The sequence below is a fragment of the Mustela erminea genome, chromosome 12 (assembly GCF_009829155.1).
Source record: "Mustela erminea isolate mMusErm1 chromosome 12, mMusErm1.Pri, whole genome shotgun sequence".
NCBI lineage: Eukaryota > Metazoa > Chordata > Mammalia > Carnivora > Mustelidae > Mustela > Mustela erminea.
The window spans coordinates 36799733-36818140 of NC_045625.1; the positions used below are offsets into that span (position 1 = coordinate 36799733).

Genomic DNA, 18408 nt, shown 5'->3' on the forward strand with positions numbered 1-18408 from the left:
TCTAAAAAACATACAGCTAATATTTTCAATGGAAAACAATGCTATTAGCTTCTTGCTGAGAGCCTGCAGTGGGCTTAGCACTTACTCTCTTCCTGGCTCCTCTGCCCACACTGATGCTCTGAAAAAAAGAACAGAAACAAGAGGTAATTCATAGGCAAATTTCTGCGGGATCATCACAAATAGTATTATAGACAGGGAGGCTTTTGCCCAGAGACCTCAAAGATAGTGGACATCGAGCTTTCCTAAGTCTTTTTTTTTCTTTAATAATTTAAAGATTTTATTTATTTATCTGTCAGAGAAAGAGAGGGAGAGAAAGAGAACCCAAGCAGGGGGAGTAGTAGGCAGAAGGAGAGAGAGAAGTAGGCTCACCACGGAGCAGGGAGCCCAATGTGGGGCTTGATCCTAGGACCATGGGATCATGAACTGAGCAGAAGATGGACACTTAACTGACTGAGCCACGCAGGTACCCCGCAACAAACATTTTAAAAAAGCATTTTCTAGGGGTGCCTGGGTGGCTCATTCAGTTAAGCATCTGACTTTTGGTTTTGGCTAAGGTTATGATCTCAGAGTTGTGAAATCAAGCCCCACATTGGGCTCCACACTGGGCATTGAGCCTGCCTAAGATTCTTGCTGTCTCTGCCCCTCCTCACCCATCTCTCCCACTCTTTAAAAAAAAAAAAAAAAAGCGTATTCTAGGAGCTCAGCTTTGTACTATGCATTAAGGGGAATTTGAGGTCAGATTATACTCAAAAACACTTGTTTGGGATGAATGTGAACTCTTTCTGAGCAGGTACTTTGTTTTATACACTGCGGTCTGAGAATATATTAAGTGTTCAAAATCCTTATTGAATAAATGAAGGAATGCCATTAGTGATCATGAGGCTGGGAAAAATGTTTTTCCTCTTTGGGCCTCGGTTTCCTTGTCAGTAAAATGCATAGGATTGGATGTGATGACCTTCTAGTCATAATATGTTAAAATCTTCTGTTCCTGAGAGCAGCATGGTCTGTTCAGCTTGATAAACACTTGCTGAACGTCTGTTTATCTGTCAGGGACACACGTCAGCAGTAGGACAAAACCGAAGAGAGATGAGGTCTCCGCTCCAGTTTGCTCAGGGTCCATGGAGGACGGAGTAGTGTAGGCAGTGCTCATCATTGCTCCCTCCCTCCCTCCCTCAGTATATGTTCCTTTGAAAGCCTGCTCCTCATCATCAGCAGAGACACGTGTGCCCAGGGCGCTGGAGGGGTGCACAGAGACACCTACCCAGCCCAAGAAAGGCTCCCAGAGGTGGCTATTTCCTAGTCAGGTAACAAAGAACAAGTATGGGTTGTCCAAGTAGAGAAAATATTTTTCCGAAGAAGAAAACAGCACACACAAAGGCAAGAGAAGAACAGTGACAGAGCCAGTAAAATGTTCCCCAAGCAAGCAAAAGCCATGCAGTATATATATAGAACGATAGAGGTTTCAGATGATCAAGCCAAAGGGAGATCAGTGGAGGCTGGAAACGTGAAGGAAGGGTTCTTATAAGAAACAGGTCTCAAGTACTGAAAAGGGGCCAGAACAGCCTGCCGGCAGCACAGCCCATGGGACAGAGACCTCTGCTCCCAGTGCTCACAATCCACCTGTGTGGTCTTAGGGGAAGTCTCTGGGGCCCAAGTTTCCCAAATACAAAGTGAAAGAGTTAGACTAGATGGCCTCTTACGGCTCGTGCATGACAGTCTATGGGAGGGCTGTGATGGTGGAGGAGAGGAAAGGGATGCCAGGGAGAGGGAAAAGCATGTTTCAGCTTGGGCTGGGATTGTTGCTGGTAGGGCAGGCAGCAGGATTCAGATTTCTGCCAGGTTGCCAGGGTTTCCAGCGATGGAACCCTTCTCAGAGGCTAAAGTACACGAGCCAGAAAGCTGCTTTTTTTTTTTTTTTTTTTTTTTTTGAAGCACCTCTGATCCCTAAGGGAAAAAGATGGAAGCGCCACATCCAACAGCTTTCTGGCCCACAACAGAGCCCTGGAGGACCAATCCCAGACCCAACTGCCAGCCTTAAATAGAAAACGAGATCCAGTTACCACTGCCCCCCGTAAATATGTCTGTAAAACATTTATCTGGCAATAAAAGAACTGACAAGGCAATTTGACTGTAATTGTTTTTGGCAGTTGGAAATATTTCAATTAACACACTATAAAAGCCACACTATAATAAATGCAAAACAGGCCAATGAAATCAGCTGCAGCCCTGACTTCCCAACCATGGCAAAGGAGATTGAATGTCAGACTGCCACTTTGGGCCCTTGGTCTTCCAAAAGGAGAAGCCTGAGACAGACAAGGCTGAATTCTTGGAAAGCTTTTGATGGTTCCTCCCAGAAGTCATCAAACCACGGAAGAACAAAGCGCACATTCCCTCCCCTGGCCCTCAGAACCCTATCATCTGGCCCTGCATCTCCATTCCAGCCTGTTCTCCAACCCTTCATGTGCTAACACTTTGAGATGCAGCCCACCAAGTCTACTCACATTTCCTGAGCATGGCCTACGCTTTCTCACCTCTGCACCTTTGTTTTTTTAAAAAAAAATTAATTATTTACTTTAAGGTAATCTCTACACCCAACATGCAGCTCAAATTGATTAGCCTGAGATCAAGAATTGTATGCTCTTCCCACTGAGCCACCCAGGTGTCCCTATACCTTTGCTTTTTATAGTTCCTCCAGCCAGAAACACCATTTCCCCTTTCCCCCTTGCTGCTCCCACTATCTCTGCCTAACAAAACATTACTCAATTAACCTCTGATAGTCCTTTATCTAACCCTGCCATATTATCACTTTTCTCCTACCTCCCTCTACTCTTTCATTCCTCACTTTGAGCAAGGCTCTGCCCCATCTTCCATCATCACCACAAGTATGGGCTGTTATGAGATGAAAAATGAAATGGAACTTCAGATAGACACTCTGTTATTTCTGGATTTTGGTCTGTAAAAGCGAATAGTATTATGAAAAGAAATATAATACTACAGTACACACTGGAGACAATTTGGAGATTCCAGCAAAGGAAGTCCACCATTCTTACACTATTCTTGTACTTATATATTCTTAAACTTATACTTGACAAAAGAAGATCCTCTACTTTTGGATAGGTCATTTTATTTGGCCAAGGGAGGATGTCTATTAGAGGAGTGATACAGGAAGAGGAATCCTGCCCCCAAGAACACCATAGAGTCAACTTAATCCTGATGATCAATGGGATAACAGATGTCCCAGTCTGAACTATCCCATAGTAGAGCATTTTCTATTCTCATTAATATAGATTTTAGTGTGAGCATCCTGGGGGAGGGAACTGGTAAAAACTCAGCTCCCTAATGCTTACTTCTCATTTCTCTTTCAGGAGAGGGCTGGGTTCCCTTGCTCTCTCTTCAAAGTTCTCCACTTTCATTTCCATGTCACCTCTCCAGCAGTTGCTTCTCAATATCCTTGACCAGGAATATATGCTTGAACCCCTTAGTTGCCTTCTTCTTTTTTTAAAATTATTTATTTATTTATTTTGAGAGAGAGAGAGAGAGAGAGAGAATGCATGAATGGAAGGGGAAGGGAGAGGGAGAGGGAGGGAGAGCATTTCAAGCAGATTCCCTGCTGAGTACAGAGCCCCATGGGGTTCCATCACATGACCTTGAGATCATAACCTGAACTGAAAGCAAAAGTCAGACCTTCCACTCAATCTACTGAGCCACCCAGGCATGGCCCAATCCAGTCTTATTATTCTATACACTCCCTTTGGTTGTTCTTACCCCACCCATAGCTTCATCTTGCACCTTATGATGGAGTTCAAGGTTATTTTTTAATTTTAGTAATCTCTATGCCCAATGTGGGGCTTGAACTCCCAACCCCCAGATCAAGAGTTGCATGCTCTACTCACTGAGCCAGCCTTGTGCCCCAAAGTTCAAATCTATTTCTGTAGCTTAAACTTCCTGGAACCATGTTCAAATTGGTAACAGAGTACTTAAATTCAATATATTAAAAACCAACCTCAATATATTCTTTTTCTACCCTAACCATTATATTCTTTTTCTACACCAAACTTCTATTTCTTCCAGTATTTCCTATTTCACTCAAGCATCCCCATCCACTCAGTCACCCAAGTTGGAAAGTGGAAACCATCAAATATGCCTGCTTTTCCCTCCCTTCCATTAGCATCATGTTTCAAAGTCTAACAATTCTATCTCCTTAATATCTTTCATAACTATCCCCTCCATTTACACCTCTCTTAATTCGGGCCCTTACTCTCTCTTGCCTAGCTACATTTGATTTCCCTGACTCCAGTTTCTCTCCACTCTAATAATTATATTATTATCATCATTCTTATCTACTGAGCATTTACTCTGAGCTAGTCATTTACTAAGCAATATACATGCATTATCTCATTTAACCTTCAGAACTACCTTATCAGGTAATAGCTATCATTATTCTATTTTACAGAAGAGGATATTGAGGCTTAGAGTGAGCAAGCAACTGACCCAAAGGTGACCAGGGTTTGAACCCAAACTAATCACTATCAGTGATCTCCCTGAAACATAAATCTTATCATATCATTCTCCTAATTTAAAGCCTCCAAGGGTTCTTCATCTGCCCAGAGATAAATCTCAGCTCTCTGACACAGCATCCATATCATCCCCTACCCTATTCTTCCCACAGCTGTGGGACTGTGCTTTGAAAATGAAAATTCTGGTCAAGGTAACAGATGATTATTATTGCCACCTACTGGGCATTTACCTGAACTTAGATCAGTTTTGGTACATGGCCCACTGAAAAGTATAAGCAACCCCTTTGTCTCTGAGCATATTTTAGGGGTAAGGAGATAAAAACGTTCTTAAACTGTTCCCTATTATGAAGATATAATATTTATTAAACAAGTACATGATCAGATATACTCAGAGAGCCCAAATGTGGGCTCTGAAGTCAATCATAGCTTGGTTTGGGTTCCCACAACACTACCTGCTAGTTCTATGACTCTAGGCAAGTTACTTGTCTTCTCTGAACCTCAGTATCCTTATCTTTAAACTGGACATAATGACACCCTCTCAATTGTGGTGTTGTTATGAGGATTAAGTCAATGCACATAAAGTACATAATGCAGTGCTTAGTCAGAGTTTATGCTCAATTAATGATAGCTGGCAGCCTTTATTCCCAGTTATAGACGCTGCTCTGCCCTCAGCCACACAGAATCTGTGTGGCCCTTGCTTACTAGGAGGCCCCCACCTTAGGGACTAGAGCGGCTCACGTCTCCTCCAAAGAGTTCAATGATAAAACATGTTTGTTCCTGGAAAGAGGGGCTCTTCGAAGCCCGCAAACCCACAGATGTAGCATCCTCCTTGCTGCAGCCCAGGAGACTTCCTTTACCATTTCAGTTGTCTTGGTCCTTATTTTAAAACTCACTAACAGGTTTCCATTAAGCTAAATTGAAACTAAATACCTCACCAGCTTGCAGTTTCCATTTTTAAAAGGGTAAGAGCTCTTAGTCCCAAGGGAATAGTAATTCACCAACAAATCTTTCTTGGGCTACACTGACTGCATTCCAAATCTCTGAGCCTAGTGCAGTGTCTAAAGCACACAGAAGGCACTAAATAAGTGTAGTTGAAAGGAAATTTCAAAATTTTGAAACACTAGAGATGAAGGGTAGTAGACATTATCATATGCTATTGTGGGAGTGCCAACTGATGCAAACTTTTTATAGGGTTATTTGGCAATACCTCACAAAATTTAAAATGCAGATAGCCTTCAACTCTACTTTCTTGAATTTTTCCTATAGCAGTATTCATACACATGCATAAGATGTACAAAATTGCTCACTGCAGCATTATTTGTAATGTTTTTAAAAATGGAAAACGCCTAGATATTCATTGGTAGGGGCCTAGTTAAATAAATTATTGCATAGCCATTCAATAAGATACTATGCCTATTTTTAAAAGAATGAGATAAACATTTATGTACTGTTATGGAAAGCTCTCCAAGGTATGTTGTTAAATAAAAAACCAAGCTACAGGAATAGATGACCCATCTGCTTACTTTAAGACTATATATGTGTGTGTATTTGCATATACATCCAAATTTCTAGAAGAATATATAGAATCTGTTAAGAGCAGTTTGGTTTAGGGAATGTGACTGGGAAATTTGGGGGAAGGGACCAATACTATTCATTGTATATTAAAACCATGAGAGGAGTTTTAATACTTTTAAAAAATATTTTATTTATTTATTTGACAGACAGAGATCATAAGTAGGCAGAGAGGCAGGCAGAGAGAGGAAGGGAAGCAGGCTCCCTGCTGAGCAGAGTACCTGATTTTGGGGGTGTGTGTCCCATGACTCTGGGATCCAGGACCCGAGCTGAAGGCAAAGGCTTCAACCCACTGAGCCATCCAGGCACCCCTAAAATGCTTTTAATATTTTTAATGTGAATGTGCGTGCGTTACTTTTATAATTTAACATGCTAACTAAGAATTTTTAAAATCAAGGGCGCCTGGGTGGCTCAGTGGGTTAAGCCACTGCCTTTGGCTCAGGCCATGATCTCAGGGTCCTGGGATTGAGTCCCACATCGGGCTCTCTGCTCAGCAGGGGCCTGCTTCCCTTCCTCTCTCTCTGCCTGCCTCTCTGCCTACTTGTGATCTCTCTATGTCAAATAAATAAATAAAATTCAAAAAAAAAAAAAAAAGAATTTTTAAAATTAAAAAAGTACAACTAAAGAGGTTTTTCTTTCCTACTAATCCAGTGTCAGTTAGCACAGTGTTCTGAATGCAGAAAAAAGGGATATGAGGGGCGCCTGGGTGGCTCAGTGGGTTAGAGCCTCTGCCTTCAGCTTGGGTCGTGATCTCAGGTTGTTGGGATCGAGCCCCACATTGGGCTCTCTGCTCAGTTGGAAGCCTGCTTCCCCCTCCTTCTCTGCCTGCCTCTCTGCCTACTTGTGATCTCTGTCTGTCAAATAAATAAATAAAATCTTAAAAAAAAAAAAGAAAGAAAGAAAGAAAAGGGGGATATGAGGCCAGGCTTGTGCCTACCTGGAAGCCCAGGAGGGCAGAAGCCAACTCTAGGGTACCCTTGCCAGATAAGGCTATAGCAGGCAAGGAGAGTAGAATTTAAAAGTGGAAACTTGGGACGCCTGGGTGGCTTAGTTGATTAAGCAGCTGCCTTCAGCTCAGGTCATGATCCCAGAGTCATGGGATGGAGTCCTGCATCGGGCTCCTTGCTCGGCGGGGAGCCTGCTTCTCCCTCTGCCTCTGCCTGCCATTCTGTCTGCCTGTGCTCCCTCTCTCTCCCTCTCTCTCTGATAAATAAATAAAATCTTAAAAAAAATAAAATAAAATAAAAAATAAAAGTGGAAACTTTAGGGTAAGCCTTGGCTGGGTTCCCAACAGGGCCATGAACTATATGTGAGATCTTGAAGAAAGTATTTAGTCTCTAATCCTCATTTTCTCATCTATAAGGTAGAGAAAAATATTAGTGCCCTCCTTAGAGTTGCTCAAAGGATAAAATAAAACAATGCCTGAAGAGCACCTAATTCAGAGCCCAGCACTCAGCAAGCCAAGTTAATGGCAGCAGTGTAGAGTTTGTAGTTGTCATTTTTCATTACTCTACTGTGGTCTGCCAGCATGACAACTGAGTTCCATTCTGAGGGCATTTATTGTACAATTGAAAAGTGTGTTGTCCAGGCCTCAAGAAGTCCTTACTAGAAAGGAGCCTATAAACCTAAGAGTGTCATAGAGGGATGACAATAAAAACACCTTCTGTTTCTATAACATCTTTCAGTTTACTAAACACCTTCAAGTACATTATTTGACCCTTATACTAATATCTTGTGGTTGGATGTTGAATTTTGTCCTTTTTGTCCCCTGAATCTATTGAGATGTCATTATATGATATTTCTCCTTTGTTGTGTTAATGTGAAGAAAGACTTTTATTTTTTTAATGTTGAGCTAAATTTGCATTATTGGGATAAACCCCACTTGATCTATTATTCTTTTTATGTATTGCCAAAAAATAGATTTGGTAATATTTTGTTGGATTTTTTTGCACTTACATTCATAAGGGACATTGGCCTGTCATTTTCTTTTCTTGTAATAACTTTGATTTTTATATCAGAGTTACACTGGTATCATCAAATGAGTTGGTATTTATTCCTTTCTGTATTTTCTATAATACTTTGTGTAAGTCTGGTGTTATTTATTCCCTTTTTAAAAAGATTTATTTATTTATTTGAGAGAGAGAGAGAGCAAAAGGAGAGGCAGAAGGAGAAAGAGAGAATCTCAAGTAGACTTTCCACTGAGTGCAGAACCGGACATGGGGCTTGATCTCATGACCCTGAGATCATGACCTGAGCCAAAATCAAGAGTTGGGCACTTACCCAACTGAGCCATCCAGGCACCCCTGGTGTTATTTATTCCTTATGTATTTGATACAATTCATCAGTGGAACTAGTTGGGCCTGGATTTTCTTTGTGGGAAGGTTTTAAGATATGAGCTCAGTTTTTAAAAAGTAGGTTTGGAGTTTTCATATTTTCCATTTTTTCTTGTGTCATTTAAGGTAAACTGCATTTTTCAAGAAATTTGTCTATTCTGGGGCACCTAGATAGCTCAGTCAGTTAAACCTCAGACTCTTGATTTCAGATCAGGTCATGATCTCAGAGTCATGAGATCAAGCCTACATTCAGTTCCCAGCTCAGCGAGAGTCTGCTTGAGATTCTCTCTCTTTCCCTCTGCCCCTCCTCCTGCTTGCTCTCTCTAAAATAAATAAATAAAACCTTTTAAAAATTTGTCCATTCTATCTAAATTATTGAATTTATTGCCATAAAGTTGTGGCAATATTTCCTTTTTATCCTTTTTAATGTCTGTAGGATCAGTAGTGATTTCTCATGTTCCATTCCTGATTCTGCTGTTTTGATTTATTTTTATTTTGATGAGTCCTGCTAGGTTTTGTCAATTTTTTTTTTAAGATTTTATTTATTTATTTGACAGACAGAGATCACAAGTAGGCAGAGAGGCAGGCAGAGAGAAAGAGAAGGGGAAGCAGGCTCCCTGCTCAGCAGAGAGCCCAATGCGGGACTCGATCCCAGGACCCTGGGATCATGACCTGAGCTGAAGGCAGAGGCTTTAACGCACTGAGCCACCCAGGCGCCCCTAGGTTTTGTCAATTTGATTACTCTTTTCAAAGACTGAATTTCTGGCATTGTTAATTTTCTCTATTGTTTTTCTCATTGTTTCTATGAAACATTGATTTTAAATCTTTCATTTTTTCCCCCCTAAGTCAGGCATTTAAAGCTATGCATTTCCATTATGAACAACTTTAGCAGCACCTGAAAATTTGTGATGTTATATTTTCATTACCACTCAGTTAAAAGTGTTTACTAATATCCCTTGTGCTATTTCTTTTTTATTGAAATATGGTGGCATACAGTATTACGTTAGTTTCAGGTGTTTAACATAGTGATTTGGCAAATTTAAACATTATGCTACGTTCACTACAAGTGTAGCTACCATCTGTCCTTGCACCTTTTGACTACCTTTGTTTAGAAGTGTGTTCCTTAATTTCTAAATATTTGAGGATTTTAAAGATATTGCTATTTATTTTTAATTCCATTTTGTTCAAACTATTCCTAATACGCTGAGGTTCTTTCTCTCATCGATGGATGTTGATTTTGAATTGAATTAAAATCTGTAAGATTTTAATCTTTCAATATGTCTTGGGACTTACTTTATGTCCCAGCATATGGTCTATTTTGTGAGCATTCTGCAGTTCTTGGGTACAGTGTTCTATAAATGTTAATTAGGTTAAATTATTTAACAAATCTTCTATATCTTTCAGTTACTGGGAGACAAGTATTAAGATCAACTATCTTTGTGTATTTTTCTATTTCTCTCTTTAGCTCTGTCAGTTTTTGATTCATATATCTTGAACTTCTATTAATAGGTACATACATGTTTGTGATTTTATGTCTTCTCTTGAACAGATTCTGTATCATTATGAAATGTCCCTACTTTTCTTTTAGAATACTCCTTGTCTTTAAGCCTACTTGGTTCTGAAAATACTATAGCCACACAATATTCTTGGGCTTGCCATTCTCAGGGTATATTTTTTCTGTTCTTTTATTTTCAACCTTTCTATGTCCTTACATTTAAACTCTATCTCTTATAGGTACCATTTAGGTGGGTCTTGCTGTTTTCCCCCATAGCTTGAGAAACTCTACCTTTTAATTGAAAGCAATGGTATAGTTGTCTTCATTACTCTGCTCTTCGCTTTTGTGTTTTGGTTTTTTTCATCTGCTTTAAAAACATTTTTTTTTTTTTTTACTTAAATTCAATTTAGTTAACATATAGTGTTTTATTAATTTCAGGGGTAGAATTTAGTGATTCATCAGTTGCATATAATACTCAGTGCTCATTATATCAGGTGTCAAACTTAATGCCCATCACCCAACTACCCCTTCTCCCCAATCCCCTCCCCTCCAGCAGTCCTCAGTTTGTTTACTATAGTTTAAAGAGTCTCTTATGATTTGCCTCCCTCCATCTGTGCATTTTGTTCCTCTGTTCACCTTCTTCCTTCTTTTGTTAACTGAGTTTTTTTATTATTTCATTTTATTGCCTCTATTGGCTTTTTAGCTGTGCCTTTTGGTATTACTTTTTTAGTGGTTATTCTAAGGTTTACAATATTCATTCTAAACTTACCATAGTCCACTAAGAATAAATACCATACCACTTCATATTTCACAATGTAATAACCTTATAACATCTTAATTCCATTTACCACCACCATCTCACCTTTTGCCCTATTGTTGTCATGCATTTTATTTCTATATACATTATAAGTCTCACCTTATAATGGTCTTATTTTTGCTTTAAACAGTCATATATCTTTTAAGAAAATGAATAGAAGGAAAAAAAGATAGTCCTTTATCTTTAGCCACATATTTATCATTTCTAGTACTTTTTGGTCCTTCCCATAGATAGAGCTTCTATCAGGTGTCGTTTTTCCTTTAGCTTACAGAACTTCATTGAGTACCTCTTGTAGTGAAGGTCTGCCAATGACAAATTCTCTCAGCTTTAGTTTATCTGAAGATGTATTTATTTCACCTTTGTTATTTGAGGGATATTTTTGTTAGATGTAGAATTCTGTGTTGACAATAGTTTTCTTTCAGAGCTTTAAATATGTCATTACATTGTCTTCTGACCTCCATTGTTATTGTACAATGAGAAGTCAGCCATAATCATATTATTACCCTCTATGCAATATGTCATTTTGTTCTGACTACTTTCCAGATTTTATTTTTATCTTTGGCTTTCAGTATGTTGACTATGAGAGACCTAAGGGTGCTTTTCTTTGTATTTATCTTGCTTGGAACTCACTGAACTTCCATCAGATTCAGAACATTTTGGTCACTATTTCTTCAAATATTTCCCCTTCCTCTATTTCCTTCTGGGATTCCAATAACATACATGACATACATATATGACATGGTCCCAGAGGTCATTAAGGCTCATGTTTTTAAATCTTGTTTCTCTCTGACCTTAGATCATTTCAGTGGACACATTTCACATTCATCTATTAGGCCCATCCAATTATTTTTCCGTTCTGATATTTATTTTTCTATTGTTTTCATTTTCTGCTTAGATTACCCACCCATTAAGTCAATATTTTCTGTAAGTCCATAAATATATTTATAAAAGCTGCTTTAAAGTCATTGTCTGCTACTTCTAATATCTGGGTTATCCCACTGCTATCAACACACTCTCCTTTGGGATCTACCTCCCTAAGCCATGGTCAAGAAACTGTCCCCAGTCAGAGAGCAAGACTAAACACGTGACTCTTGTTGTGTACATTCCTTCCCTCTGGAATCACTGTCCTGAGGGAATGTGGCATATGATGTGTCCAGAATTTTATCTGTTTACAGTGGGAGGGCAAGTCCAGTATGGATTGTTCCATCATGGCCAGAATATAAGTCCCCTACACTAAGGTCTTTAAAAGTTATATATAATGTGCTGCATTTTAAAATTCATTGCAGAGGGGGCACCTGGGTGGCTCAGTGGGTTAAAGCCTCTGCCTTCAGCTCGGGTCATGATCCCAGGGTCCTGGGACTCGGCGGGGAGCCTGCTTCCTCCTCTCTCTGCCTGCCTCTGCCTGCTTGTGATTTCTGTCTGTCAAATAAATAAATAAAATCTTTAAAATTCATTGCAGAGGGGTGTCTGGATAGCTCAGTCAGTTAAGCATCTGCCTGCCTTCTGCTCAGGTCATGATCCAGGGGTGCTGGTTTCAAGCCCCACATTGGGCTCCTTGCTCAGTGGGGAGCCTGTTTCTCCCTCTCTCTCTGCCTGCTCCTCCCCCTGCTTGCTCTCTCTCTTACTCTCTGTCAAATAAATACATAAAATCTTAAAAGTAAAACAAAATTCATTGCAGAAACAGGGTGTTTAAAGCACTCACTCACACTCACACACACACACCCAGGAACAACAACCCTGAAGGAAAGGCTTTTGTAAAGGACAGAACCTTTTGTAATGTAAATATCAGCCCTGACTGGAAGCACTGAGCTGGAAGAAATTTGAGCCCCTGCACAATGTATGGGAAAGAGGTTTTTCGGAAACAATGTACTAGTTACATTGGAGTAAAGCAGGCTATACCTTACAATCCTTGTAAGAGAAACTGCCTGGCTCACAGTTCTGACTGCTTAGAAAGCCAGGCGATCTTGTCTTTCCCTGATACAGTCTAGCATGAACAGATAAGCTAGGGTCAATCAGATTCTTTCTCCAAGAGTTTTTTTTTTTTTTTTTTTTTCTCTTCTCCAAGAGTTTGAACTGGGACTCCTGAGCGAACTGGTGATGGGTGCAGATAGTATGGAAATGTTTGTGAGTTAGAGAGAGGCCAAGGTGGCGTGATGAGTGGGAAACACACTAAAGTTAGGAGGGAGCAGAAACATGGAAAAGGTGGCTGATTGGGAAATGAAACTAAGAAATGGAACATAGTTGCTAAGAGAAGAAGAGAGGCCATGAAAGATACAGAGAAAATAATGAGTACTTCTATTTGTTTCAGAACCAATAGTTTTCCAGTTCTGATTCTAGGCTACTTATGTATTTATAATATCCATCCACAAACCCCCACATACACCTTTCCCCCAACACCCAATTTCCCTTTACTTTAAGGTAACTTGAGTGTGTCTCTGTTCTTTGCAATTTAGAGCTTGACTAAAATCTGTGTGCCTTATAGTTTGCCAGGCCCATAAAGACTAGAAGTAGGAAAGCCTTGGGCATTCCAGGCAGAAGAGCAAAATCATTTTCAAAGATACAGAGACTTGGAACCATGTGTCTGTCTAGAAATCAGCAGATTTTTCTTTTTGTTTTGAGAGAGAGAGAGTATGCGTGCAGGCACACGTCAGTGCTTGGAGAGGGAGGGAGGGAGGGCAGAGGGAAGGGGAGAAAGAGAATCTTAAACAGGCTCCATACCCAGCACCAGGCCTACGACGGAGGGGCTGGATCTCACAACCCTGAGATCCTGACCTGAGCCAAAATCAAGATTCAGAAGCTTAACAGACTTAGCCACCCAGGCACCCTGGGATCAGCATTTTTTTTTTTAAATCAATATATATTCCAGTTTGTCCCAAAGCAAGATTTGAGGCTAAATATATGACACACGAGAAAAATAAATAAATAAGAAAATGGATGTGAGGTAAAAATTAAAGTAGGGAAAAAAGCTTAATATCAGGAGTAGGATCCCTATGTAATTAAGAGAATAAAGCTGCTTTGATGAAGACAAAGGCACAAACAGCTCCTGCTACAGACCCAGAAAGAAAGAAAAGTTAGTGTTCAGAGTATTGTAGTACATACCTTTCCATCATGCATTTATTTACTCATCAACTGATTCAATCAGTCATTATTCATTCATCCAGTATTTATTAAGCTTTACTATGTACCAGACCCTAGGATGACAGCTAAAGAAGAACCAAGGCTGAGTTGGTCCCACTTCCAAGAGTTTTCAAATCTAGGAGGTGAGAAAAATAGAGGACATAAACCCACCATACAAACCAGAATCCAGTGACTCCATAAGTAGGACAAAGTGTTTTGAGACACAAAACATTGAAAAAGTTTCATCAACAGCTGTGTCCTTTGCCTCCTTCTTCCATACAACTCTGCCTCAGCAACAGGAAGACTGAATGCTCCATACAAATCCCTAACTGGCAGAAAACAATTTCATGTCACTTGCTCACAGCTGGAGACGAGAATCAAAATTACTCTTCAGCATCAGTTTGCAGGCTGCAAAGCCCAGGGATAAGCAGGAGAACCCTCTGCCATTGTTATTTGAGTACCTGGCATGTTCTGAGTACTAACAATGTGCTAGGCTCTACAGTAAACAGGGGAGGAGACCAAGTTCTGGCTGCAAATGCTCACAGCTGTTTTGTAATCTGATAATTGTGCATGACAAACCTCAGACCGTAACTCTGAAAATAGCATGAGTATAATCATAACAGAATGGAACTGCCATTGGCAAAATTTGTTTTCTAGTTATCACTTCCAGAAGGAATTCCATAACACTACTAGGGGAAGAGAAGAGAAAATTCTCTCAACTTGGTGCCCCTAAGCTTCTAAACTATCATCATCTGCATCCATCCTTCCTCCTTTCTTTTCTCCTGTCACAGTGTTCTGTCTCCTGTCCTACAACTAATCCACTCTCACTTGGTTCCAGTCAATATTTTATGTCTCCTGATCTCCACCTTCTTTTTCTCTATGCCAGGGTCCTTCCCCTCAGCATTTAACATATTCAAATCTTACTTCCATCCTTACAAAGAAAAAAAAAATCCTTGTCTACATAGTCTTTATTGTCTTCTTAGCTCAGTTCAGTCTCGCTTTTACCTTGAAAGTTATTCTTTCCAAGGTCCCCATTGACTTCCTAATTATTAAACCTAATGGCTATGTCTAGTTCTCGTCTTCTTTGACCCCTTAGCAGCATGCGACACAGTTGACCACATACTCTATAAACACTGTAAACTCACTGTAAACACTGTAAATTCACTCTAAACACACTCTTCTTTAGGACATTATTCTTTGTTATCTTCTATGTATGTTCTTGTATGTCTTCTGTTCTGTGTTGTCTTCTAACTTCTCTGGTCATTTCTCCTCATCCTGTATTTTGAACTCCTTCCTTTGTCCAAACCTTAAATCACAGTGCTCCACCTAGAAGTTGTCCCTCATTCCCCCAGAAGCAGTGTTAGGATATCCTACTACATGCTTTCATAACACCCTATGCTACTTCTCAATCACACTCTATCATTCACTAAATTATCATTTATTGAGAGCTTCTGATGTGATGGCCACTGTGTTAGGAACTTGAGAACAAATGTGAGCAAAAACATCCAAAGGTTCTACTCTCAAGGAGCTCACAGTCTAATAGAAGAGACACAGAATAATCAAATACTTAACACAAACAAGTGAGTAAGTACATACTAGGATGCAGGCTAAGGAAGGAAGGATCAAGAAAGGATCAAGATATATTACTACAGGGGTGCCTCGGTGACTCAGTAGGTTAAGCCTCTGTCTTCGGCTCAGGTCATGATCTCAGGGTCCTGAGATCGAGCCCCACAAGGGGCTCTCTGCTCAGCCCAGAGCCTGCTTCCCCCTCTCTCTCTGCCTGCCTTTCTGCCTACTTGTGATCTCTCTCTCTCTGTGTCAGATAAATAAAGAAAATCTTTTAAAAAAAGGTATATTACTACATAGTAGGGGAAACAACCTTATCTTCATTAGCTGGGCAGCAACACTGGGGCAGGTTGTGGAGACTGATGATTGGGCTGAAATCTTAGGAGTACATGTGTGAGGGAGGGTTTAAAGAGTGTTCCAGAAAGAAGTACACAGAAGTAAAGTATAGCACTAATGGGGGAAAGTAATAAAAGTTAAGGCTTAGAGCTCCAAATGGGACTTAGCCCACATACACCCCTGAAGGGTTATCTAAAAAATTTGTCCCTATCCTAACTAAGAGCAGTGAGAAGTCACTGAAAGGTCCTGGGTGGGAATGACATAATCAAATTGACAGCTGAAAAAATTCCCTTGATGCAGTTGTAGAGAATGGATTAGAAGGAACAGGAGTGGATGAGGAAATCCCAGTTACAAGGATTTGCAGCACTCTGGGTGAGAGATGATGTAGGCTGGGCTAAGGAGATGGCGGGGAATATGAAAAAAGGGGTTTGATTTGGGAGATATTCAGGAGATAAAGGGGCAAAGGATCATATCTAGGGCTTGAAGAAAATAAAAGGTGTAAGGGTGACACTGAGGAGAAGGGTCATAAGAGCATGGATACCTTATTTTGAACATATAGAAACACTTCAGTTGCCCTTAGATTCTGCTCACCTCCTCTTGTCCTTCCAGCTATGGATGCTAGGCTGTCACCAGACCAAAAATCTCTGAATCACCTAAGACTTTTTTTGGTCTTGTATACATTCTTGCCAATTCTCCCCTACCCAAGTCACCCCTCATCAAGATCATTAGTTTGAAAAGTACTGTTCCATGAGGAGCCTATGCAGAGACCAAAAAATGATCCAGAAATGCAAGTCTTGTCTTTGGCTCCCACAGGCAAATGATGCAAAACTCCAGACTGATTTTTTTTTTATGGTAACTAACTGAGTTATAAAGAAGTACTAAAATTTGTTAGTCATAAACTAAAATTAGCTTTTAACTGGAGTTCACAGAAGACTCTAATTCAGTTCTCTACTAAGAAGTCTGGCTGCCAGGCAATGTTTGGCAACGTTGCAAAACTCCTCCTGCACATATACACATGCAGCCCGTTGGAATTCTCAACATTTTCAGGAAGGACACTTCGTTATTGGGGCCGGTGATGTTTTGAGCTGGTCATGGTTTATGGTGCCTGACATTCATGCATTTTAATTACAAATTATGATTCATGGAACTCTATCACAACTGATTTAATATGCCATGGGTTGTTTGATTAACCCTATGGAGTAAAGGGTTTCACCTCTCTGACCTGTCACTTCTCACCTTCCCTTCCTTGCTGATCCAGAACATGTATAGTAAACTTCCGTCTTAGGAACTTTACACTTGCTATGCCTTCTGTCTGGAGGCTAACTCTTTCATTCCCTTCAGGTCTTTCTCAAATGCCACCTTTGTTAGGCCTTCTCTGATGACTATATTTAAATCACAATCTTCTGGTTCCCTGAACTTCCTATTCTACTTTCCTGCTCTATTTTAATCCTTGACATCAATCACTATCTGATTAGCCATATATTTTACTTACTTATTGATAATTTACCTCCCATTAAAAGATAGGCTCCATGAGAACAGGGATTTTGGGTTGTTTTGGTTGTTGCTATATCACCAATACCTAGAACAGTCTCTGGCATATAATATGTAACCAGCGAATAATTGTGGAATGAGAACGATGGTATCATCAGAATTGTTGACCTCTTAAATCTCTAATGCCCAGCTCTTAAACCATGGGTACATGTGATCCAAATCTGGATCATTCATAGCCCTACTGCCAAAGCAGATATAAACATGAACCCAGGAAAACATGCTTCTACAGTGACATTTTCTTGTTATGACTCCCCACTAGTCTCTTCATCCCAAGCTTACCCCTTCCTATCTTTCAAATACATTCAGATCAAAACTTCTAAAGAACAGCACCAGGCATTCAGAACTCATATTCAATTCATTTTCAAAATTTAATATATTCCAGACATTATGCTAGGTTCAGGGACTCAACAATGAATGAGATAGACATCCTTGCTATCATTGAGTTTATAGTCTATCCTGCCTCCAGAAAGGGGATTTAATCCCTTATAGAAGATGACAGCCAAGTTGAGACCTGATGTATGGCCAGGAAATGAAGAGATTTGAGGCAGAGTGGCATAGAACAGGTGGCAGCAGACAGAAATGATTATACCAAGCAGGTAGAGAAAATGGTAGTTTCAAAGGCCTAGGAGAGAGGAGTATGTGGATGTCACTTTCCAGGAAGTGAGGGCAGTTCATTGTGCTAGGTCTGTGGAGTTTTCACAGAACAATGGTGGCATTTGAAGTAGGGTTGATAGCAAGGCTAGACCGTGCTAGGCCTTGCAGGCCATACAAAACAGGTCTGACTTTGGGACTTTATCCTGAGAGCAAGAGGGAGCCATTGAAAATTCTGTTCAGTGGAGTGACAGGAAGAATAGAGTTAAACTCTTCTCTGTCCCCTAACAAGCTCAATCCTGACCTTCCCTCTCCACTGCAGGCATCCAAGCCATTGATACCTCCTCCCTGTAGCTCTTCTGCTGCTCCAACCTACATATCTCTTTTCCTGCCAATCCCAAGGATCCTATCCTCTTTTACCTTTTTATGCTTGTGTTCCGTCTCCCCCACTGGACTGAGTTCCCAGAGGAAAGGCCCAACTTCTCAAACCTCTCTAGACTGTTCCACACCCAG

The 18408-nt window shown here is 40.3% G+C and overlaps 1 protein-coding gene across 3 annotated transcripts in view; it reads right to left on the reverse strand.

The window, feature by feature from the left end:
* Positions 1-18408, reverse strand: part of DNAI1 (dynein axonemal intermediate chain 1) — a 58162-nt gene that overhangs the window by 37717 nt on the left and 2037 nt on the right. For all 3 annotated transcript variants that reach the window (XM_032308374.1, XM_032308373.1, XM_032308375.1), the window contains exon 2: positions 86-118. In XM_032308374.1, the coding sequence (XP_032164265.1) occupies positions 86-118 (33 nt within the window). The remainder of the gene's footprint in view (positions 1-85; positions 119-18408) is intronic.